Consider the following 26,144-nt stretch of genomic DNA (forward strand, 5'->3'; position numbering starts at 1 on the left):
TCACGCAGATCAAACAAACAATTGTGTAGGCCACCTTTTCGTAGCTTTTGTCTCAGAACAATTTTCACCAAACACAAATAGGCTACATACAACCAACAAATTACATCACATCAAATAATCAATTTTACAGTTTTATTAGAATCTTGCAATAGTTTTGCAAACACATTATGGCAATATCTGCATCAAGATATACAGTTGTAACTGGTTGTATTGGTTTATGGTGAAATATGTCTACCGTATGTTTGATGGATAGTTATTGAGAGAAATATTGTACAAAGCATCTGAGTAAAAAGTAATTTTTGGAATTGAAAAAAAGCTTTTATATATGTTCATATTAATAAGAAATGCACTGCTGTGGAGATATGGCTTAGTCTCTCTTCCCCCGATCATCGCCATGAACAGAAAATGGCAAAGATGTCACACAGTGACGCGATGGAGACCTGTGTGACAGCTGAACACGTCCTGACTCATTCATCATCAAGAGAAGTCCATTTAGATGGAGACAGCTTTGAAAATGACGTTGCTCATTACCATATATCATTGCAGTAGGTGTGCATTGATAGCCAGTAAATAAATAGTTCAATCATGTTTGTTCCTTTATAGGTTTAGTTTGACAATTTGCTTTGTTGCAGAGGAACATATAAGGAGATTTATACCACATCGATTCATAATAAATCTAAACTACAGCCAGGAGACGTTAGCTTAGCTTACACGAGTCAAGAAGTTATCTCGGGACACTTTCCAAAAGCAGGTCTAGGCTTTTTGATTTACAAAGACCTAACATATCATTCCTCCATCGAGCAGAGCCAGGCCCAGTGTGGATGCCAATCTGCCCTTTGTATAGCTTAGCATACAACTAGAAAAAGGGTATAGCCTGACTCTGTCTACAGGAAACAAAATCTGCTAACCAGCAGCTCTAACGCTCAATAATTAACATGTTATCTGTCTCTTTAACTCTTTAAAACAAATAAGTAAATGTGATAAAAGTTTTTATTTTACTGGGGGATGATGTTTTGGACTATTTATTAGCCAAGTGCAACGACTTCCTAACAATCTGGCCAGATAAAGCTACAACTTAACTTTTTTTTTTAACTCTTACTGATTTGTCAGAGAAACAATGGTAAGTGTACTTTAATGTTGTATCCGTTAGACAGTGCTAGCCAAGCTGTTTCCTGCTGCCTCCAGTCTTTATGCTAAACTAAGCAAGCATTGTCCTGGCTGTAGCTTCATATTTACCGAACAGACATGAAAATGCCAGTAATTTGATCATTTAACTCAGCAAGAAAGGGAATACATGTATTTTCCAAAATGTAAAACTATTTAAAAAAAAAAAAAAAAAAAGCAAAAACTGAGCATATATATTTAAAGTGCATGGGCTGAGAATATTATTGGTAATATTGTTGTATAATCAGGAATCTAATGTGTAAAGATTTGACGTTTTTTCACGTTAACATTCTTTTGGTTTTGTTTTATGATTGAAAATTATTTTGGCAGTTAGTGCAAAAGGTCCAGTTTATAAACTGGTCAAAACCTGTCATTTTTAAACTGGATAAACTTGGTCTACAGTTTCTACATTGATTACTTTATTTCATTTCATGTGTGCATTAAGTTTTGCTTTTTTTTAAAACTGAAAAGTAAAGAACTCTCTTTCACATTTTCCAGTTTGAATAGTTTGTGATTTCTTGATTTTATTGTGGTGCTCATCAACAATACTGCCACGGGTTAGGAAATAATTTCAACAGCAACAATTCAAGGACCCATCACTTGACACATCTTGTTACAAAAAAAAGAAATACTTTTTGATTATTATTATTTTTTGTTTGAGCCACTTGAACAATGATGCAAAAAGTAAAAAAAAAAAAAGATGTAAAATCAAATAACTTGACTGAATAAGAAGATAATAAATGTACTCTCTCTAACATTCAGGTAGTAAGTTAAGTCTCTCACAATGTATGATACATTCATTTCTCTATTTGGCCCTTTCTGGCGACAACCCTCACTGTAAAATTTTCTCTGTGATCCGACACAGAACATGGCGAGTGGGAAACATACATTTTTCCAATATTCCAACAAGATGGTTAAAGTAGAAATGTTTTATACTATACTCAACATAAGGACTTGCTGTATTATTTACAATATATACTGTAAAATTGTAAATCAGGTGAGATAAAAAGGCACAAGTTTCCCTTTTTTAAATACAATGTAAACATCTCATCAAAAAGCATGCATTAACATTTCATTTTACAAAAAGGATATCATTTTTAGACAAAGTACTTAAATATTGTTTTCCAGCAAAATATAATTCTCTCAAAAATACTTTCCCCATTCATCCTATGAACCTTTAGACAGTATTTTTAATTCTTTAAAAAGGACATAAAAGGGGCGAAATAAAGAAACAGTGAGAGATTAGCTTAAGGGTCCTTCACAACTTCAAAACAAATGCACAACAAAGAGATTGTAAAATGGGGCCTTTCTGACAAGGGACTGTACGAAAGCTATTGGAAGGGGACTGAACAGAGAATCAGGCCGAACGGAGCATTACTAAAATGTTTTGGTACTCTCCCGAGAACAAATGAAAATCATATATGAATAACAAACATAAGAAAATTGTAAAATATACACCCGGTCTCCAATTTTTAAGAGCTGCTTAAAAGTTGGTTATATAAAAGCCGCTAAATGCGTCATCTGATAGGAGAAACTGATAGACTTGAGCACCACATTATTTTCAGCCCAGAATAAATGAAAGCATAATTCTAGGATGAGATAAGAAGCCTCCCTCTGCTCTCGCAACAAATATAAACAACCCTCCCTTGAGACGAAATAAAACAATACATAACCCTCCCCTTTTATTGAACACTCCGAATAATTTCCATACAGTCCCTAATGACAGTTGTGATCATACCACCTCCGTCTCTTTGTACACCAATCTTTACTCAATTACCGCCTCAGAGAGCTGGTGGTGTAGCGCAGCGGCGTCATGACGACAGCCACAAATACATCACTCCAGCAACCGGCTGTGCTAATGATGTCATGTGGTCTAACTTTAGGCTGGGTGACCATGCAGAAAGTCTTTCCCCGCATCATCACAGTTGCTTATCAAAACAGACAATTCCTGCTTGCTGCGCTGATGCCTCATTTCACATTGTATCGCCTTTGTGCAAATCTAAATGTGGAAATAGGATATGGCTAATCCTATAACATAAATGCGTAATACCCACACTGAAAGAGCAGATCAACTATGCACATGCTTGCCAGAAACAAAAACACCACACACTCGCTCACACACACAAAACTTAAACCATTCTCACTCCATACACAAATGTAAATACACACTCACAGGGCACACAAAAAAACAAATAATCACACGCCCCCACTGTATTTCTTCCCCATCGGCGCTATCGCTTTTCAGTAGCATCATAGTAATGTTGTACCACCACCCAGAAAGCAGTGGGGTGTGAGACAAGGTAATGGTCCAGATGACTAGGCCTGCCATACTTAAAATAGTAGTACTTGGCCCAAAGATAGAGAGCAAGGAAATAAACGTAATTAGTAAAGGTGATAATACCAACAGTTCCTTATCAAGCATTCATCAACAAGTATACCTCAAAACTGTACAACCGCTGAAGAGGATTGTTAATACCTGTACACATTTGCCTGGTTTTTGATACATTAGCCGTTTGCTGTAAGCACTGCAGAGTAATGCTCCATTTGGGATTATATCAACTTTACAGAGAGTATGTGTGTTTAAACTGCGTGTCCATTTAGTCTATTGTATGGACCGTCTGCGCGTTACTGTACATGTTATGCTTTTGCCTGGCTTTGTAGAAATGAAGCACCTTAATGTAAAATGACTGGCTTGTCAAAAACTAAACCCTCGCAACACACTTTTATAAAATGCTTTTTATTATTTCTGGGAAGAGTAGATAAGTGTTGGTTCACAAAGGGCTGGTTTTGCTTCATTGTGAGTAAAAACAGACATTTGGGCAGCTGCTCTGGAGATAACACAAAACACAATTACTATGGATGCACCTCAGTCAAATCCATTACCGACGGACTCTACTCAAATCGTGTCCGTAAATGCCAGATTTCTTCCGCTCCTGCAGCACACCTGTCCACTTTTGCAAAAGGTCAAATCGTTCGTCAATATTCTTAATATTACACCACAATGCCTAAAATAGTGACTTGATGACATGGGAGCTTCAAGTGCAATCTTTCTTTACACAAGAGAGACATTTTTTTTTATTTCAAACAGCTTTAGCTTTGGACTTTTGCATATTAGTTTTGATTGTTTTACTACATATTTGAATTAAAAAAACTCAGTATGTGAATGTTAATGATGGCTGTTATGACACCAATTGAGATTCAAACTTGGATTTGATAGATTTAATGTAATTATTCAGTTTATGGTGATGCTTGTATAGCCCTTGGATTATACTCAAATAGACCTTTCGCCTCTCCTACTACATTTACCTCCTCCTCCTCACAAAGTCACTTGCCCTGTAGTCTTGCAGTACGCTACTAGACTGCAAAGCGAAATCTAAGTATTGGCATATCTTCTTTTTTTGTAGTGCTATTATTTGTGAAAGACTGCATAAGCCACATTTAATATTAGCAAAAACTCTCTCTAGAATTGTAAGGGAATTTGATTTTAGTGCATGTGGAGTGCATCTGTGCGCTTGTGAGAAGGCATGTGGACAGCATGTGTATCAATGTGTGTGTGTGTGTGTCTGTGTGTGTTTGTGTGCGCAGTGAATGCATCTAGCGCAGCCTAAGAAATGTATGGCTTTATCCTTTATCTCCATAGAAAATACTGTTATCGTCTTTGGGGCAGGGGGACACGGGGGGGGGGGGGGGTACGGGGGGAGGGAGTAGTTCGGGATGCTTTTTCACATTTTTCTGAAGTCCTTCTCTGCATGCCGCGCTCGGCTCCACGAACTATTCACAGCTCATACCTGCTCGTAGTGCCTGCAAGGGTCAAATCAGTTCTACCCTTGTTTTACTTCTGTCACCACGTCACTTAACTTCCCTCTCCAAAGACGCGGACGCAGACAAACTTGCCGTCCAGGTGCGGGCTGACTGGTCTGGCCTTTCCTCGCACATTTTCCTCTTCTTGAACTTCTTCCTCTTTTTCTTCCAGTTTCTTAATGACATTTCTGTCTCTTCTGCAAAGAGAGTCACTTCTTGTGGAAGTAGATTGTGTGAGTGAGGCCCGACTCCACCTTGAGTATCTGGTCGCTGATGATCTCCACCAACATTTCGGGGAACTCCACTTTCAGGGCCTGGGACTCACGAAAGGTGTAGAAACAGAAATCCAACAGATTCCCCACAAGCTGGACAAAACAGAGACACAATCGATGAGAAACACGTGCACACATTAGAAGCTTTTTACTGCTGGTTTCACATCTGACAATTTAGAATAATATATATACGCTTTTTTCTAAATATGTGATAATACAGGTTAGGGATGGGAACGATTAATCGAATATTCGAAATTATTCAGGTATTCGAATATGATTCATGAATATACTTATTGTAATTATTATTTTTTTTTTTGGGAGGGGTGCCTAAGTTGATTACATATTATCAAATTGAATAATTCAATGTATATGACAGTACCATAGCTAAATGTGTTAGGTTTAAAGGTGTGTTTTGCTCCGCTCACCGGTCCCTCACAGCGGGCAGAGCTGCAGGTGCTGATCTCTCTCTCGCGTCCGGTTATACTTCACTCGCGTTTATGTCCAAATCTATCAGATCTAGTTCTAGCTAATGATATGGCTGCTGCCCCTCCCTACACGCAGATCAGGCAGACTCAAACCTCATCTTATGGCCAAATTCCAGCTGAGAGGGTCTTCTCTACAGCTGGCCTTATTATGAATTGTCTCTGCACCCGCCTCTCCCCTGAGCATGTAGACATGCTCATATTCTTAAACAAGAACGAGTATTGAATAGCTGCATTCTGTGCATAGGCCCTGTTATGGGTTGTTGATCTCTGTTGTAATAGGGTTACGTTACCCTAACCCGTTATGTTGTGCGTGTATGATCCCTCTTTAATTTAAAAACCAAGTTATGTTTTAAGCATGAAAGCTGTAGACCTATAGCTGTCAACTGTTCAAACTGTGATCACCAGTTCAATAAATTTGACAAATTCGACTTGGTTTCTAAACTTATTTGAACATGTATTTATTTATTTTTCAAAATTAAATTAATTTAAATTTTTTGTAAAATAAATTCCCACATTTTTTTTATATAGGATATGTACATTTTGGTTAATTGGTTAAGCGTTTTTTTGGGGGTCGACTATTCGAATATACATTTGCTTTCAAATTCCCATCCCTAATATAGGTACACTACTTTGACTTGCATAGGTGTGTTTACGTTCTTTACATGTCTTTCCAGCTCACCACATGGGGGCACCAGATATTTTTTTCTAGTCAACCTTTCTTTAAAGCAGGGTCATCTGTTCGTCACTAACCCCATTCACTCAGTCATGTGGGTCATTGAATTCTGGCCATTTATCTCTGTGACCTCTCGCTTGAAAACACTCTGTTCTCTGGGGCTTTGCCTACACGGTCGTTATGTCACATAATGTTTGACCCATGCATAAAAAAGACCAGTGATTTAGCACATTTGCTACACTGACCACTCTCTGCTCTGCTCCAATAAACTGCAAGCTGGCATTGATCCCGTTCGGTTCCATTCTCCAATAAAGGATGGTTAACGCCTCTTCCAAAATAACCATCCCCCCCTCAGGGAGAGATTGGGATGCAATAATCCTTATTCCATCTTTACCCTAATCCACTATGCTGCCATTTCACTCATGACATGTCCCCAAGTGCCACTGGACACCACGCTCCCTGTGTGTGTGAAGGCATGTCGTACAGAGGGGCTGCCAAGGGAAGCCTGGTCTGTAGGCCATTGGCAGATGGGGCAGACAGGGCAGGGGTACTTACATCATGCATGGCGTCCAGGAGCTTGGTGAGCTGGAAGAAGCGTTGCCAGGTTTGGCCAGAGTTGTTGGTTGCTTTTCCCACTGATCTCCGGAGCTCCTTAATGTAATTAACCCTCATCTCCTCGAACGCTGCCTGGTTCTTCAGACCCTCTTTGGGAACTGGCGGACAAAACAAATCCTTCTGTCATTAACCGGATTTACAAAGTGGACAACAATTAAGGTTGAAGTGTGATGGAGCAATTTTGGCAAAAACATTTGATATGAGACTTTTATGGATACTAAGAAGATTTACAGGATGAGAGATGTTTAAAACTGGTAGGTTAATTTACATAATCATACAGCATAAAAAACAGCACTTTAATCAATGCTATATTAAATAATTGTATGTTTTGCATACTTCATATTGCTTCTTGGCAAAGCATTTTTATATTAATATGTGTCGATAGGATGTGGTACTTTGATTTGTCTGCTATTTCTTTCATTGGATACGTCTAAAGGGGACATTCCCACCCCATGAATATCACTTTCAAAATGTCTCTATTTGGTACAATGTGATAAAGCATTTGATCTACATTGTCTGCTCCTAGTTGGCTGTTGTTTCATGATTAAATGTGAATATTGCTGTTGGTTACTGCCTTTAGGGGAGGGAGGGACTCGGAGTTGAACCGCTCCTCCTTCGCGTCGAAAGGAGCCAGTTGAGGTGGTTTGGGCACCTAGTTAGGATGCCACCTGGGCGCCTCCCTAAGGAGGTGTTCCAGGCACGTCCAGCTGGGAAGAGACCAAGGGGTAGACCTAGGACCAGGAGGGATTATATCTCTTCGCTGGCCTGGGAGCGCCTTGGGATCCCCCAGTCAGAGCTGGTTGATGTGGCCAGGGAAAGGAACGTTTGGGGCTCTCTGCTGGAACTGCTACCCACGCGACCCGACCACGGATAAGCGGGAGAAGATGGATGGATGGTTACTGCCTTTAAAAGGAAGGACTGTATTCCTTTTGAGATATCTGACTTTGTGCTGAAATCAATTAAACTCATATGTCAGGATATCAAACCTGGAGGAAAAAACTATAGATTCAATTCCAGTGAGTTTACTTTTTTCCTGTAATCTTAGATTCATCTCGGAAAAAAAGGCAGAAATTAGACTACCTGGTTTATACAATAATACGTTTTTTTTAAATACAGATGTGTGGGAAAAAAAGGGGGACGGGGGTAAAGTAGTTTCTGAAGCAAATTCCAAGTCTCCCTAACTTATATTTTCCTACCATACTGAAACGAGTATAAGGTTATCTGCAGTGTAGGGGGACAATCCAAAAATGCATGGTACAAGAGCAGTTGGCAAGTTAATGGGCTAAGCCATGCGCGACCACCGGTATGTTCCTTTAACGTGGAAGTGTGTAACCGTGCAGAGGGTAATTAGAGGTGCTCAGTGAATTACGCTCCGACTCTCACACAGAAGCCTTTTTTTGGACATTTTTCCTATGTTGATAGTTTAAGCCTATTTAGCGAATTCATTACAACCACTTTCACCATTACAAGAGGTAATTTGTTTTCGTGTGTAGCTCTGATTCAGGCAAGACAACTGATATACTGGAAGCCATTGATTAAAAGGCAACAGTGACAGCTGAAAAAAAAGAGCAACAATGCTAAGGTGTGTTAAAGAGCCTAATCATTGTGTCAACCCAACCTCATTCATCAAGCAGTTTGTTCAAATTACCGCAAACTCTATACATCATAATGATTTGGATGCTGGCATCAAAGCACTTAAAATTAAAAAAGGACGTGTCGAAGGAAAGATTGAGACGAATATGAAGAACGACATACAGTAACTACACAATGATGCATCGTAATGTCTCCAATATCTTTCTCTCTCACCCTGTGCAGGAGAACAAAGTCACAGATATGGAAGTCTGCCAAAGCTCCTAAATGATATTCAGCTGCTGGCTAACAGATTAAGAAACACCTCGCCTCCCTCATAAAGCACACCTCAGATCAGTCTGAGGGAACGCCTTCAGTCGTCCTTCAGCCTCCACTGAGTTTCCACATACACAGCATACCCAATGTTAACCCAATGTGACTTTGTTAAAGGGGACATACTTTGCTCATGTTCGGGTAGATATTTTAATTTTGTTCCTCTACAGTGACATTCTTACATGCTCTAATGTTCAAAAAGGTCTCAATTGTTCTCATACTGCCTGTGCAAAACCAGAGCCCAGTCTGCTCTGATTGGTTAGCTGACCAGCTCTGTGATTGGTCAACCGCTTAGAGATGTCCCACCCCTTAGCCTATGACGTACAATGTGTTGAAGTGCTAGCCATTAGAAGCATGTGTGTTACATATCGATGTCACTCTGTTACGCAAGTACACAAAGGAGTCCAATGGAGGCGTTTCAAGACAGAGGGGGGCTGTGGGCGAAAAAACTCCCTCTTGAGGGAACTTTGGGATTTCAGCCTTTGCAGACTGTTGACATGCACACAAATGGGAATGCTTCATGGCAGTTTGATATTTTCATCAATTGTAATGTAATGTACCTTTTGATTTGTATGGTATATTATTGCCTATAGTAGCCATATTAAGTTCTGGTTGTATACCCATGAACAGCTTCTCAATAAACTACTAAAAATATAACTTTGCTTGACAGAATATTTTATCTTCCACTCTTACTACAGTGTTTGTAAAAGAGATTCCGCAATTATTCATTTTATTATTTACACCTGTGAGTTATAATGTGACAGATCAAACCAATTGTTTTGTGTAAAAAAGGCTTTTTGATGTCAGCAAAGGCACTGTGAAACCTTGTGTGTTCACATCATGGCTTAACATGTCACAATGGTGTGAATGTCTCGTAAATCTTTTATAGTGTTTTTGAAACCTTACAAAAATATCTTTTACAGCAGAATGCAAAATTCTGAGCCCCAACGGTTTAAAATAACCTCTCTTTAAAAGCGAAATCATGCGCTTCCTTCCTTCAGTATGTTTCAGTAGCAAAACTAGCAAGAAGCAACAACTGACAGGTCCTGTTTTAAGTCCGGCAGAATGAATAGCCACAAGCAAAAGCCTGCTTCTTGTCAGTTATTATTGCATCTTTTTGCGAACAGATCATTGTAGGTCAATAAATCTGAGTGTGTGTTTGCCTGGCTTCATCACATCTTCTCTTTCTTTCTCTATGTAGTTCTCACCACCCTACTTAGATGTGCAATCGCCAATACAAATAACTTACGCAAGGCTCAGGAAAACAGATGGAACCTGGTGCAAAGGCTGACATTGATGTGCTTTATTTCATGGCTGACATGATGAGAATGTGCTAAAACCCAGGGCCTAGTTTTAACCTCTAGTTTACCTCTGGCTGACCCCCACATGCCCTGAATGAAAACTGACCCGCCATTCAGGGGCGTTACCTTGAGCGACTTAAAAATGGGGCACTTACAAAACATCAAATGGATGTTCGCTGCAGGTGTAGAGCCTCTTCAACTCAGCCATATTTCGTGCAACTGCATTATTATGTATACCAAAAAGGAAGGAAAGCTTTTTTTAAATGCACTTCACATAAAGGGGCACATAGCTCAGGCTGCTAGGAAACTTGAGTTTGTTGCTCAAGGACATGCAGCTTCCTGCTCCGGGTTACATACCAAACTGACAGGCTGGCATGCGGCTCAGATTTAATACCTGATACTTCTCATCAGAGAAATCTACAACTACCAACAATCAGGACCTCAGTAAAAACTTGGTATGTTTTATGATTTTGTCTAACAGGAAATGTTAATCTAAATGTCACGTTAGAAGAGTTGTGACTGGTTTGAATGAACCTGATAACTAGTATTGTGACGACGATCAGGCTTTTGCGTAATCAAATGTAATACAGTCACATCTCGGTAAGGTGGTGGTGGTTTGGACAGAGAACAAAAGAACGGGATAATTTCCGGTAATATCCACGTCTGTGTAGAGGTGAGGAGTGTAACTGGCAGGCCTCTGCCCCTGTACTAAATCCAAACAGGGTCATGAGACACCGCAGGCTCAATGAAACCTTAGCCAAGGTCAGAGAGGAACAACAACCCTTCTCTCTTCTCTCTGTATCCCTCTTTCCCTCTCTCTTCTCTCTCTCTCTCTCTCTCTCTATGTACCACTACATTTTTTCAAACCAGCCTAAAGGCACACACACACTCAATGACTCTGTACTACTTGCTCAGCTGACAAGTTCTGACAACTCCTCCGTAAACATTTCTGCCGCTACTCCTTCCATGAGGCCCTAGCATTACCTCTCAATGAATGTAACGAAGAGCGCTTCCTACACTGCCTCAGAAAATCTAAAGAGGAAATATTCAGAAGTGCTTCTGCTGAAATGTATGTCAAATGTCCATACAGTGCAGTTGCTTACAGGTACATGAATGTCTCTGCTGCACATTCAAAGAAATGAAGCACTGCATGATTACTTTCTTCCCCTTCTGTCATATTTTACCGCTATATTTTCACTAAATCCAATAACCAGAGCAGATTAAAGCACCTTACATTTCCTGTTTCAATTCTGCATCTCAACTTCTTTAACCCCTCTTCTTCAAATTCCAGCCCTGGGTTTGAAGGAAGTATACAAAAATAGCAGGTCTTGGAGCTTTGCCTGGTGCTTGACTGGCTTTATTAAGTACAGCAGGGCTCTCTGGAAAGCCTCCAGAGGACCAGCGAGGACAGGAGAGGGAGGCCGCAGCAACAGAAGGCCTGGCTCTGCCAACCCCCACCACCCCCTTTGTATTCTCCCCATAGCTATGCACCTGTCTCTTTCTCACCAACACAAGCTCTCACTGTCAACATTTGTCTGATTTTACTCTTAAATCTCCCCTTTTCCCTCTTGGTTTCTCGTCCTCCCTTTATTCTCTCTCTTTCTCATATCTCCCAACATCCAATAGCTGAAGTCCAGCTGGAGCTCCCTTGCTTCCAGATGACTCAACAACACTGAGTTTATGTCAGAGAAATGCGTTCACACCATATGTCCATGTACATTGGAGCCAAAACAAGCTTGTACCATTTGTCTGGGATATAATGTATGTTCAACAATCTGCTGAAATAATGTATTTTTATGATAAGTAGTACTTCATTTTTCTTCCAATTCTTTTACTATCACAACTCACACATCATCAAAAATAAATAACCCCTACTTGGTTATCGTTGGAGTTTAAAAACTGGAAGACTGCCTGCAGTTTTTTCAGATATGAGACCGTTCCATGTTTAGTTTTAGAAACGGCAAGATTGCTTTTAAAGTCTGATCTTTTTTTTAATTATATTAAAAAGAAAGTATAATCATTTACAAAAACATAGAGCGCTTCAAACTTGATAACAAGATTATTTAATAGCCTTAACATTTGTGTAGATGTTTTAATTAATTTGATTAAGATTGCTTCACTCGAATAACTCATTTCGATTTATGTTGTCATTAATTGGCAAAAATATAAATGTAAAATTGTAAAACTTTGTGAGGATGAAGTTAAACATGGTTTTGTTTTCACTAGTCCAGAATTCACGCACAGCTTTCAGAGAACTAAAAAAAAAGACTCTGCCAATGAATATTAACGTTATTGGCATTGGTGGTGACGTCCAAAGAGTTTGAAGTCTAGCCAGCATGCAGACTCTTCAAATAGCTCCTCTCCCTCTCCGGCCTTTACAGTATGCTCACCTCACTCCCTCTCTAAATATTGCTTGTCTATTGACACAAAAAGACAAACAGAGATAAGGGCACCACGTGGATGTATGAATAAATGCAAGCAGGACCTGTCCCAGTGAGTTCTGAGCTTTGTGTAGCTGCGACTGGGTGTGGAAGGAAGATATGACACAGCTGCCATCAAGGACTTTTTCACTGTTACTGTTTAACCGACGGTGGAAAAACCAGTGATTTCAGTTTCCAAGTGAGCAACTTTTCCCAACACATCCTCTCTGTGAAGCTTCAGTGCCTGTGGGCGCAGTTTGGCAGAGAGTGGCAACACGACAGGACCTTCTTTAGTGAGTGATAGACGTATTCTGTTTGTCCATGAGCAATTACAAAATCAAATAATATAAAACAGAGCAGCATTCGCTCAGAGACACTGATCCTTTTCCTATTTGCATAAACTGTATGCTGCTACACAAACAGGTGCATACAACATCAGGTCTATTTCCACGCTTGTTAGGCATCTGAACAGATTACCATGAATACAAATCTAACTGAATAAAAATGGCACTACCGTGGGTGTTAAGAAGGAGGGTGCAAACACTGCCAAAACGGTCTCAAAGGTGTGCTGTGGATGTTACAGATTGCAAGACACCTTATCAATACATTTCCCATGTGAGAGGCTGTCGCATGGTTTAGAAATGTGGGAGATGTTGGCCGGCGTACCTTTACCTGTATGTTGTGTTTATAGAGTCTATTTGAGCAGCCCAGTTCCAGTACTTTGAACGAGAGAAAAGCTTCCAGTCAGAGCAAGATTAGTCCAGAAATAGTTTAAAGGGACATGGATGCCTTCATCGAATAAAAAAATAAAAACCTGAGTCATCCCACTTGAACACTGTAGGGACAACTTTGAATGCAGCATCTAAAGAAAGCAGCATCCACCTTAAATGAAATGTGAAAAAATGATCGGCTTTACTTGGGACACTGCAGTTCAGTTATTGTCATGAAATGTGGAAACTGTTATCCGGCACAAAGGTGGTCTAAAGTGGTTCTGAACTATGTAAGTAGTCACTAGTCTGTATGCCTTAAAGCCAACATTAATATGAATTGTATTGTTTGTTAGTAATTTTGTGTTATGGAAAGCCTGACATTTCAATTAATTATTGCATGGAATTAATGATGACTACATTGTCATTATACAGTTGGTAATTTGTGCTTGTGGTGAAAAAACTAAAACACTGTAGTGTGAATGAATAAATGAGTGCTCTCGCAGTGCCTGCAGCTCAGTGCCTACCTGTGCTGAGAAGCAGGAGGACCTTCATGGAGAGGAACTCGTCGTAGGTTAGCTGCAGTCTCAAAAACTCCTGGCTCACCTGCCTCATGCCCAGACAGAGGTCGTACATGGCTGACTGCTGCATGCGGTCCCTGGAGAAATTCAGAAAGAAAGGAGAAAATGTGATAAGAAGAGGACATTAGGCTTCACAAAGAGTAGTAGGTAGTCAGAACTCATGTATCAGTATTAGTTACAATCCAATTATGACTCACTTGTCGTCATACTCATTTATTCATTCAGATTTGATGTCACAATTCCATGTAAATAACTCCTAATTCATTTCTTACATATTGGTTGTGAAGCAATATCTTCCACACAGTGCAGAGGAGGATCTCGCTAGTCTGGGCTTGGAGCAGAATACCAAATCCCCTCAGATAGCAGAGTGCAGCGTACAGTATCACAGCACAGATGCACGACTTTTCTAAAGCTGGGCAAGCCTATGTCAGTCCCGATATCTTACCCTAGTTACCATAGAAACATATTTAAAGAGGTGTCATTTCAAACATATTAATGTTGACAGAAATGACACACACATGAACATGTTTGCCTAACAGGTTAATGTACATGGATGTGTCGACCATGCATCATTAACTGCGCAAAGCCATTCCAAATGATTGTCATGCATACAGTACTTTTTTTCTTATTCCCCTTCTCCCTCATGCACATGTTATCCCCAAAATAATCTCGGTTACGTCACAGAGTTCACAAAAACAGGAAAGAAACATTAGTAGGGGATAAAGTGTGAGTCAATTAGAAATGTGCTGTGCAGATGCCGCACATTCAAGAAAATCTCTGACTTCAGTTGCAACTTAACTTTGCCATAAATCACCACCACATTGAGGCTTTAGTAATTAAATGCAAGTGACGTGGCATGACTTGAAAGAGGTTGGAGTCAAACTGCATCATTACATGGCAGTGAGGGTGGAGATTTCTCTCTGATAACAACAAGACTAAACATTTGATGGAAGGGACCAGGAGAAGCCAAATGAAAACGAGTCAATTATATTTCCACTGAAGCATAGGACAGATTTTGGAGTGTTACTACACCGCTTGGTCTGTCAGCAAAACTAAATGACTGTAAAGCAGTCACTACTTTTGGGAGAAAAGCAGACCTGTTTTCAGAGCACTGTGTATGCAAGCAGCTTCACAAAGTGCATCATATGATACAACTTTGAGCTGGAGTTTTAAAAAGTCTCCACACGTTTCCCTCTCTCGCACTCTCTTCCTGAAATCAATGTTGCTGAATCATTGCCCAAAATGAGCTGCTGGTTTTAGGAAGGCAGGAAAGAAAAAACCTGGCAGAAATGTCAACTTCTCACCTTCCCCCTCTCCCCCTCTCCCTCTCTCTCATCTCTCTATATCTCTCACTGTTTCTCTCAGTCTTGAACTCACACTCACTTTCTGAGTCTATGCTAAAAGATGCAGGAAGAAGCACAGAACTGAAGAAAAAGTTCACATTCACCTATAGCTGGAAAAAGCAAACAGACTGTGTTTGTTCGGAAAAGTATGTATAAAAAAGAAAAAGAAAAACAACAGAAATGTATTTTTTTGACACTCAAATATTGTGGAAAATAAACACTCAAAATATACCGTGTTCAAATGTGTTACGTTCCCTACTGGGCTAGGGGAACCAAAGGGAAGTAACACAAATATAAAATGACCAGGCGAGAGAAAAAGGAGAGGAAGCTGATCTCTGAAGCCACAAGCAGGTCACAATGGCATTTGCTGTTTAGTTTATTTGGGACAAGCCGACCTCCTGACATTCACTTACACAAACTATTAGTTAGAGCTTTTAAACTTACCCCTGACTGAACCCGCTCCTCTACAGCAGGCTGCCTACAGAGGCTGCTGTTCTCCTTTTTCATTAATTCTATTACATCCAATTCATCAGCTGCCATGCACCACAGCTCCAACAAGAAAAGGCCCACATACATTTCCTTCACACCATGCTCTCTTGTTTAAACGTATCAACACAGATCAAGTGGACCAGTGACTGCACCGCTTTAAATGTGTGTGCCCTATGCAATTAGGGATCCATCAAAAGGTATAAAAGCATTTCCTTGGGAGGTTTCAAAGATCAGGTACAAGATTACGACCTTTGTTTACTTAAACCCACAGCTTCATAAAAACATGTTTTTATTACAGAAACTCTATTTGGCCCTTTGAATAGTTGTCAGGTATGTTAATAAGACGCTCAAAAATAGTGTTAAAGGAAAATACACTCCTTACTTCCCCAAATTATACTTGTAAATTGAATGTTTATGCATAGATTTGCATCCGATTAGGAGCTAAAAATAGCAGAAACTACTAATAGACAAAGCCTGACTAGTGAACCAATTACTGTATCTACTAATGATACAGTCTGAAAGATACATCTGTCTTTGTGAGTAAAACAGAGAACTTCTTTTAAGCTTGTACTATAAAAACAGGTGATGGTCCTGGGCTCACTTCTTCTCATTGCTACATTTGAAGACAAAAAAAGGTTGAACAAAGGCGTAATGAAAAAAAAAAAGCTAAATGTCAGGACTGGTAATATCTTAAAGTAGCGTGATGTGTGCGGTACACTGTAGATATTGAAGTGTAGACCTACTCGTTAAAGATGAAGTCAGGGGCAAAGTAGAGCATCTGTGCATTGGTGTGTTTGTAGGAGCGCCAGCTGAGGCAGAAGGAGGACAGACACATCCACGAATACTGGATCAGGGTGATTTGGTCCTCAATGGGCAGGCCTCGGAAACCTAACACACAAAACAGACACATAGCAGAAACAGGCAGGAACTGATGAGAGGAAAGCACTATGTTTAAAAGTAGCCAAAAATACTCACACATTGGTTTTTAGGCATTTAAGCGCCAACTTTAGAGACTCGTATTCAGCTGCGTGTGTGTACCTGTTTGTCTGTTCATGCATTTTTCACTGTGTATTTTGCAACAGTGTGCTTTTTTTGTGGCTATATTTTGTTTAAACATGGCAGCCAATGACAAGTATTCACCCATTCTTGTTATATGCAAATCCCAAAAGGCCTCGGGTTATTGGCTATGGAACTCCAAAAATAGAGTCCAATAGGAAACCTGCCAAACGCTCAATCAAACTTTGGCAAGATACTCCTTCCCATGCAAAACATAGGCCGACTGAGGACAAAGTGACTTATAAAGGCTTAAGGACTATTTTAGAAAATAGGCATCTTTATCTGCAAAATACAATCATTAGTGAAATTATATTTGCTGAAAGGCATGTCAAATGCTTGCTTGACACTGTATATTCAGTACAGAGCTGGCTGATGATTCAAATATGAACCTAGCACAGTTGGATGACTGTTTCTCAATTTCTGGGCAACGTTAAAGGTAACAAGACATCAGACAAGTCTGACTTGCAGGTGCTAACAATGTTGGACCATGTCACATCCGAATGTTAGCTGAATGCAGGCAGTGGCATATCTGAAAGTCGAAGGTACTCATTTTGACCCTTCTGTCTGGCTCTCCTTCTATTTATACAGTACGTCCGGATATGGCAAGCAGACACCGTGGAGGTATCAAATATTTGCAATACAGCAAATTAAACAGCCTCAAAGAGCTACCTGTGAGGCATCTTTCAATATGTCTCCACTGACTGGCATTTTAGGGAGACTTGTTTATCCTATTTAAAAAAAAAAAAAAAATGTCTTCCAGTGATGCGGTTTATAGGTTACAATTAAATCTTCTGTTCAACATAACATCTGACAACGATTATGTAAATGAGTTCGGAATGGAAATCTTAATCTTGATTTGTTTTAATGGTTAAATTGGATTTACTTTCTAATCTTGTTGAAGCTTTACTAGATTATTTCAAGACCTTATATTTTAAATAAAAATTGCTGACAAAAATAGAGAAAGTGAAGATTTAGGCATTTTATTTTAGATAAAAGCCCTACACATATTTACAGTTTAGATTCCCATGATATAATAGATATTTTTTAGCACTTACCATTTCCTTTGACTCATCCATGAATAGCCTGTCTACTGTAAGTTTGTAATTTCTTTGTTAACCAAAAAGTAATTATAAAACAATATTATTAAAGTAAAAATGGCGGAAATTTAGAAGGTACAATATATTGTATTGCACTGAAAAAATGTAATGTTCTGGATTAACAAGCCATTTTTTATCTAATGAAGTAATCACAGCCAGTATTTTTTTTTTAAAGAAGGGGAGTACACACTTAACATTGTTACCATCATCATAAAATATAACATATTTTACACACTTTATTTCTCAACATGTATTTTTGAGGGCACTTTTCCCCTCTCTCTTTTCCAATTCTGTATTTTTTTAAAAAGCCTCTCTTAAACAGCATTAAGGACTCAGCACATCGCTCTGGTGGTCACTAACCTGGAAGTACTTTGGCCCACTTCACCATGCGCACCATCTGCTTTCCGGCCAGGCGGTTGAGACTGGACAGCAGGTGGTCAGTGGTGTCGGGCATCGTGTTGTCATACCCAGAGTACACCTCTTCAGGCTCAATAAGCTCCAACACACTGCAGATGGAGGGTGGCAGAAAAGGTGTCACCCCCCCGGGTCCGTGGGGCACCAGGGCATTGGCAGCACTAGCATTGAGCTCCTTCTCTGACGACAGGCAACCACCTCCGACACCACCTGTGGCAGTTTGGCCGTCCTTAGAGTCCTCGCTGACACCCTTCAGCTTCCCTAACTTCTTGGACTTTCGTGCTGTGTGGAAAACGACAAAAAGCATTAACACATTGTCGGTGGTGGCATTCCTCACATTCATAATCTGAGGTTTTAACTATAATGAGAACATTTACAGGAATCATTTCAAAATATGAATATGTATTTACATGTATGTACGTTTATTTAGAATATGTTCTATCTAGGAGAAAAAAAAGGTTGTACAGTGTTTGTTTACAGTGTATGCTGTTATCAATGTTTGGGAGGGAACATTGAGTGAGATTCAACTTGGCTTTGTTAGGAAGGGGGAGACACTCCTGGTAGTGATCTGTACTCTGCACTTTGAATAGGTTTTTATTTCTACATTTCAACGAAGTTGTTTGAGGGGCATTGTCATAGGTGGTGTATAAAGCATGTCTGTGTCAGATGTCTCTGTATCTAATTTGGTTTTCATAGTAAATGACAGTGCATGAGTGAAACTGAAGTTTAAGCTGACTTTATTGTACCTACTCTTTCGCTCTGCAATGCGTCTTCTGCTGCATGTACAGTAGATTTCTCCAAACAGTGCCCTTTTGTGTATTAAATGTTCTACTATCAGAGGTCAGGATTAGATTTAGTATGTGCTGTAATATTCAAAGGCACTGGCCTTGAACAAAATGCAACAAGTGTATACTCATTACTGAAATGTTTATTCATTTTTTTACCTCATTGTTACCAGTCTACTGTTTTTGTAGTTTACGATTGTTGAGAAAAATCTGGCAATAATAATCTGACTGCTGTTTTAGAACTACACATCCAGATAAAACACATTTCATACTGCGCTGGTTGTTGATAATAGTCCTCCTATGCTTGTTATATTACATCCTATATTGAATGTGTTTGTTTTCTGTCAACACCTGGGTTTTCCTTGCACTTTCAGCTGTGCATAACAACAAGCGTTTAAATAATCTTCCAGTTTAATAAAGCTCCGGAAACATCACTTCATCAGTCAAAGGGGGTGTAAGCACTACTCCTAGTAACAGTAGCTGCATGTTTGGAAGGTTTTTTTCCTCTTGGCCACCGTTTAGTTTTCTTAAGTAATTAGTCACGTCTACCAAATGTTTCAATACTACATTAATGTCTAAATGTAGCTTTGTCGTGAAACATAACATTTGTAATTCCAATAACTCTAATGGACTAAAAACATACAAAGTATGCCTTTAGCCACAGTATGCCACTGTGACCCTGAATTGGAATAAGCCAGTGGCGATAAATGAATATATTTCATTCCACATCTACAGTGTCGTCTTTCCTCATAATACAATACCGTAAGTTGCAGCTGGCATTGTATAGAGTAATGTAGATCCACACCTTCTGTAACTGCATTATGCATATTTCCTCAGATATACTATATACAAACACATACACACAAACATCCTATGACTCAGCATCCTCCTTGGGCCTCCTGTGAATACAGCCAGACCTACTTTTTCATATTTATCATTTCTTATAAGCAAAGCAAGGCTGACTCAAATGCCACATCTGAGACACGTGACAGGGCGGATCTGTATCGAGGGTGTGACTCCTCACCTCCTAGGTTCATCCCAGCTTGCAGACACTTCCGTACGCGACATGCCGGGCAGTTTTTCCTTCGGATCTTGTCAATGATACAGTCATTTCTCCCGGCACACAGGTAGTTGTGCTGACCTATAGAAAGACATGACACAGCGTTAGGTAACCTTACATGCAGTTTGACACAGAGCAGCATTTGTGATATTTTTTGAGTTATGTGCAACAAAGATCAAAAAGGAGCAAAAAAGAAGAAAAAGGAGGCTAACGTATAAACTACTGAATAATAGTTGTATATTTGTGACAGCACGAACAGAAGTGAAAGTCTGATTCGAGTCTCTGTCGCCGACTGTAATGTAGGTCAACACAGCAACCCGTGAAATGTCTAGCAATATCACAGATCTACATTTCATGATTATCACTATGAAAATGATTGAAATTGTGATTATTCCGCTCTCACTTTCTACAACGCATGACTAATGGTGTATTTTACAGTATATGGCATGAGGGTATTAATATTCGCTGGAACCAGGACACTGGCTGCAGCTACACTACTCCTGACAGTGATGCTAACATGGCGAGAATCCCTCCTGCCTCCTGCCTAGCCCTTAGCTAAACCCAATGATCTCCCATTTCAGAGCGCTTCCTTTCGCTTCACTGGTTCTTCACTGTACAGCTCCTCCACTCCTCCACTCTTCTCCTTCTCTACGCCTGTGTCTCCATCCCTCCTTTTTCCCTTTTTCCACACGTCCGCCAGCCTCAGAGCATCATACGCCCACACACAGACAGGCTCATGCTCGTGCACACATACAATCATTCACTTTCCACTCTCTCACTTCCGCACGCACACATGTATGCCCGCATGCACACACAAACACATGCACACACACACACACAAGGCTGCTCCACTTGGCAATTAATAATTTAAAAAAACTGTTGTATCTGCTTTCACAAACAAATACACACACATTGAGTTCATGACACAACCCAGATGGAGTGGTATAGTGTGGTGTAGTGACCCCCAATGGCCCTTGTACATGGCTTAGCTCTATTAGGCTTGCTGTAAATTGTGAGTACATCTTACAGTTGTGTGAATGCACATGACTGCCAGTCAATGTCTATCAATCTAATTTTCGCCGCATGTTCGCCGTGCATCGTTTATTTCTTCAGAAGTACTTGAGATTTATGTCACAGACCTGAGTCTGAGCGTGAAAGCTTGTGAGTTGTTTACACGCAGTTTGCCCAAACATGTACATTTGGTGCATTGTCTTTGTTGCATATACAGTACAGTATTTGTATTTGTGTGTAGGACTGAGCAGAAGTTGTTTTCTGAGCTAACAGGAGTAGTGCGCAGTGTGTCTGTCTGGCTGCTGCCAAAAGCCAAGGAACCGAGCTGCAGGAGGAGAGGCAGCAGCTGTAGCCCCACCACTATTTCTGGCTAAATCACATGACCGTTACATAAGCCCATTTTTCTTGCTCTAAAAAACAGTAAACTGCGACACAGGAAATACAACGCAGCCATCCCATTCCCCACCCCCCTTGTCCACGCACACACACACATGCGCGCGTAGACACACACACACTCTCGCTTGGATAGGCCGGACCAATTGGCCATTCTGAAAAACTCTGGAGCCTTCCTGTCAACTGCTTTGCTCATTCCTGTGAATCTTGTTAATAATTGTTAGAGTGAAATACACTTTAAGAGACAGGCAGAGTGTGTGTGTGCACGCACAGATGTGTGCATGTGTGTGTGTGTTTTATCTGAAAAGGGAGAAAAGTTGTTTATTTGTGCGCTCTGTGCGCAGGCACTCTCATGCCCTTGCAAAGATGTTTACTTCTGAATAGGTGCATTTGCTTTTCAACCAGGTAGGTGGTAGGCTACTGATGAATGCTACTTTTTCAGTTTTACTTTAAAAGGTGGGGTAGGTAATTTTGGAGAAACCAGCTCGAGTGCGCTAGAATTTGAAAATACACAACCGAAAAAAATCTGCCCCTTCCTTCAGACTTCCTTACAGAGCCCCTCCTCCAACACACACGAACACGCACATGACCAATGAGGGCACGAGATAAGTTTGTGCACGAGATGGAAGGCTGACAGGCAGGTAGGCAATCCAGTTATCTGCCGCGGGCCGAGGCAGATAATTGGACTAGCTTTTTCCAGCGCCACGGCTTCCACAGATGAAATGTTTTTATATATTTATTGTCAAAGCATTTAATATATTCATTGCTATCGGGATGTTAAGAGCATTCCATGGAATATAACAAAAAGTGTTTCTGAAGTGAATTACCTTAAAATTACAAATTACAAAAAACGTTTTCCTTAAAAAAGTTAATTTATGAAGTAACTTTGAGTCATGTGCATCATAAACAAAGATCGGCATGATAATCCATAAACAAGATAAAATATTGCTCATAATGTATTCAATAGGTCATTCTAAACATTCTGTCTCCTAGTACAATGCACTCTGTCAGCATTCTCCACAGTTTTTTAATGGAGTCCACTCACATCTAATTTAAGCTAATGATCTCACAATCTGGCAACAACCCGCTGAGAGTAGCCTCTGTTGTCTGTCAGCTCAAGCATATATCAGTTATGAGGACATTCTTCTGAAAGGGAAATACTGTTTCCTATGGGGATCCCACTTGAACAAAGATAATCTGCCCTGCAGGCCTTCTGCCACCAGCATAGCTACAGTGCATCTGCTTTACAAACAGAACACAGACAGATTTCAGGTCATTGCTCAAATACAGCCTTTAACCTGACATTATCGAACAGCCAATAGACACAGGTGGCCAGGCCTCAGACACAGTAGCTGACCCACATCAATAGTACTACTGATTCTCTGAATGGCATTTAGTAGTAGCTGCAGATTTCTTGGAAGCAAGACCTGCAGATGTAAGTTGTGCATAAAGGGTGTGCTCATAACTCTCACAGATCGATGCCATTTAATTATCCACTATCAAAGCATTTGGTCAATTCTGTGATCGTCACTCAGGAGTATTTATGCAACCTAAATTACATACCCAACAAAAATACCGAACTATCAAAAAAACAGGCAAAGCTGAGATGTTATTGTTGTTACCACTGGGCCAGCAGTAGGCAAATCACTGCCTTGCAATAACACTGAGACTTCAGTTCTTTGGACAACACACAAACAGCTGTGTTGGATGGGGCTCTACACAATTAGGTTTCCCTGCCGGAATCATTCTGAAAAAGAGGGTGCAACGATAAAAATAGGGTGTGAAAAAGGGCAGTTATTTTATTTACTAATCCCACTACTTCTATAACAATCTACTATATCTGGAAACTGTTGTCATGTGCATTTCCTTCTTACAAATGTGCTATATTGCACTGAATAATTATAATGGTATGGAGATGTCTAAAATACAAAAGTAGCCAGTTATGGCAGTGTTTATAAAGCACTTAGAATCACTCATCCCCACTGCATTTTAACTGTAGTCCAGCTAGCACTACAAAAGTTTGTCAATACATTTAGAGAGTTAGTTCCTTACTTGTTGGCTTTATTCCCTATCCAATTTATCAAACACTACAAATGTGTTTATGGTTACAACAGAAATATGCAAACAACTTTGTACCTAATCTTTCATCAAAGCTGATTTGATGTATATTGAAACATTAGATAAATGCTTTTCCAACAGATTAAACTCATATTTCGAAGGACAAATGCATGAAGTAGTTCTACCTAATTCTGCTCATACAGTATGGACCATGCAGCTTTTCTGCCACTTGTATGTATTTTTTATTTATAGAGCCAGTGCATTTGACATGTGGTGCATTAAGACTTTGAAAAAAAAGGTATGCCAAAATGCTTTTGTATCCGCTCATCAGATTGGCACTGCTTATTTGGTTGAACACAAAAGGTTTAAACCACTGACTGCACCAGATCTTTTTTGCATTCATGTCAAAGAACAAAGGTATCACCGGGGAGCAGGAAGAGATGGGGGTCAGATTATTTCCACGAGGAGCCATCAGGCTGCAAGTCAGCCCAGGCCAGAGGAATGAAGGCCACAGAGGAAGTATTGTCTGTGCATTTATGAGTGAGTTATATCCTCATATGAGCCGTAAACATACAGCACACCTGTTTCTGAGGCTTCATGTTTAGGCAACATTCTATAAATACTGTAGTGCTGAATTCATTGATTAGTCAAAAGCAAGTTCAAATGAAGCCAAAACACCAAATATTTGCCGGCTCCAGCTTCTGACATCTAAGGATTTGCTGTGTTTCTTTTTTAGGATGAAATTAGTGTATTTTTGTATTTTCCAGGATAAATACCTTTTTCAATCAATTAAAAGCCAACCAAAATAAACTAGCTAATTTATTGCTATAACTTGTTTTGTTGCAGCCCGTGTACTGTATATTGAATGTCTGTGTGGATTATGGGGCAGTAAGGATGTAACATGCACACACATACTGTGACAGTGAATGTTTATATGTTGCATAAGAGAGACCCTTTCTCAGGCTGCAACCTAAATGCCTATTAGCAATGTGGGTCACACAAATACTTACAATTATCTTCGCAGATTTCAACCTACAGCTTTACACCTAAATTCCTATACCACTTATGAAGACGTGCATGTGTGCATGCCTGGTTAGATTTGCAGCTGTGATTGTGCTTGTATTTATGTTGTAATTTTTTTCTGATCAAAGCAGCCCCGATGTGAGACATGTGTTGTGGAGCTGTGATCCAGGCAACAATGCTGAATGGCTTAATTTCAGCCGTTGTTACATGGGACCCTCACACACAACCTGAAGCATTCACTCCGGCACGGGTGGGCGGCCTCTAATCCCCCGGCCTGAGCTGAAAAAGTTGCGATTGGACAGCAGAGCTGCCAGTCAGGCAGAAACAGTCAGAACCGTGTCCTTAAATGACCTCTCCCACAGAGGCGGTGCCGAGGAAAAGGTTTTTAGATTGACAACAGCGCCAAGGAAACCACGACCCAGTCACATTGCAGTACACAGTGAGGCCATAACAAGGTTGACTAATGTCTCTGTAAATCTCTCAGTTCAATAAGAGAACGGCAACAAAAGTGAGCTAAAAGCAGCGTCTGGTACCATTGCAAAGAGCAGACATGCCAAGCCACTGATGACATGTGAATAATAAGCTAACCTTCAACTCTTCAAATGCGCTCCACATGGAGCCGTTTATTGAGTGCAGCTGTCTTGTATCAACAAACTAGTCTTTAGTGGAATGGATGCAGCAGAGAGGCACATATGAATGCATTCAGATATTTCCACATTTCATTAGCGATGATAACCTGCATTTACAAACTGTTGTTTTGTGTCAGAAGGCATTTTCCAGCAGCTCAGGATAAATGTTTATCCCAAAAAACGTTCATTTCAAAAGAGCCTCATCGGCTGCATGTGACAGTTAAGTCACTTGTAAGCTTCATAAAAGTTATTACCCTTCAATGTGTGTTTACTATACAGGAGTATGGGACTAAAAGGTGTGAATCTAAGAGCTGCCATTATGTATGAGAAAAACTGGATGACTTGTAGATAATAGGAGAGCAAGGGGAAGAACATCTCCTTTATAAATAAATTATCATGTGAAAGCTTAAAGAATGAATTGAGGGCATTTTGAAAAGTCGGAGCTCTGCTTATAATTAAGTATTTCTATATGTTTTCCTGGGACTGATTATTTACTTTATGCAACAGTTTGCTGTGCCTTCGGGTTCAGTAGATATGACAATATCTAGTGGAATTAATATTTCCCCTCTTGAGAAGGAATGTAAAAGCATAGATTTGGACAGTAAAAGGCCCATGTGGCCACAATATATTTCAAACAGATAGACGTATGTAAACCTAACATGCAGACTTCAAAGAAGAAGAGTGCCAAGCTCTGGTGATGTAAAATAAAGTTACCTCACAATGACTGTGATAAAGGGGAAAGCAGAAACTCTACAGTCAGAGTATTTTATTAGATTTGTTGATGACTCCACAACACAACTAGCTCTGTAGCAAAGCTGTGAGCCACTTAGTCGTCTAATGAGCTACAGCCAATCGAAACGTATTG

The 26,144-nt window shown here is 40.0% G+C and overlaps 1 protein-coding gene across 1 annotated transcript in view; it reads right to left on the reverse strand.

Annotated features, from left to right (window-relative positions):
- Positions 1–118: 118 nt before the first annotated feature.
- The window catches only part of nr3c2 (nuclear receptor subfamily 3, group C, member 2), a 72,633-nt gene continuing 46,607 nt past the window's right edge, over positions 119–26,144 (reverse strand). The window contains exons 4-9 of the mRNA XM_034231455.1: positions 20,130–20,246; positions 18,267–18,602; positions 16,497–16,641; positions 13,868–13,998; positions 6,951–7,108; positions 119–5,330 (exon numbers count right to left, since the gene is read on the reverse strand). Of these exons, the coding sequence (XP_034087346.1) occupies positions 5,175–5,330; positions 6,951–7,108; positions 13,868–13,998; positions 16,497–16,641; positions 18,267–18,602; positions 20,130–20,246 (1,043 nt within the window). The 3' untranslated portion in view covers positions 119–5,174. The remainder of the gene's footprint in view (positions 5,331–6,950; positions 7,109–13,867; positions 13,999–16,496; positions 16,642–18,266; positions 18,603–20,129; positions 20,247–26,144) is intronic.

The sequence above is a fragment of the Gymnodraco acuticeps genome, unplaced genomic scaffold (genome assembly GCF_902827175.1).
Source record: "Gymnodraco acuticeps unplaced genomic scaffold, fGymAcu1.1, whole genome shotgun sequence".
NCBI classification, from domain to species: Eukaryota; Metazoa; Chordata; class Actinopteri; order Perciformes; family Bathydraconidae; genus Gymnodraco; species Gymnodraco acuticeps.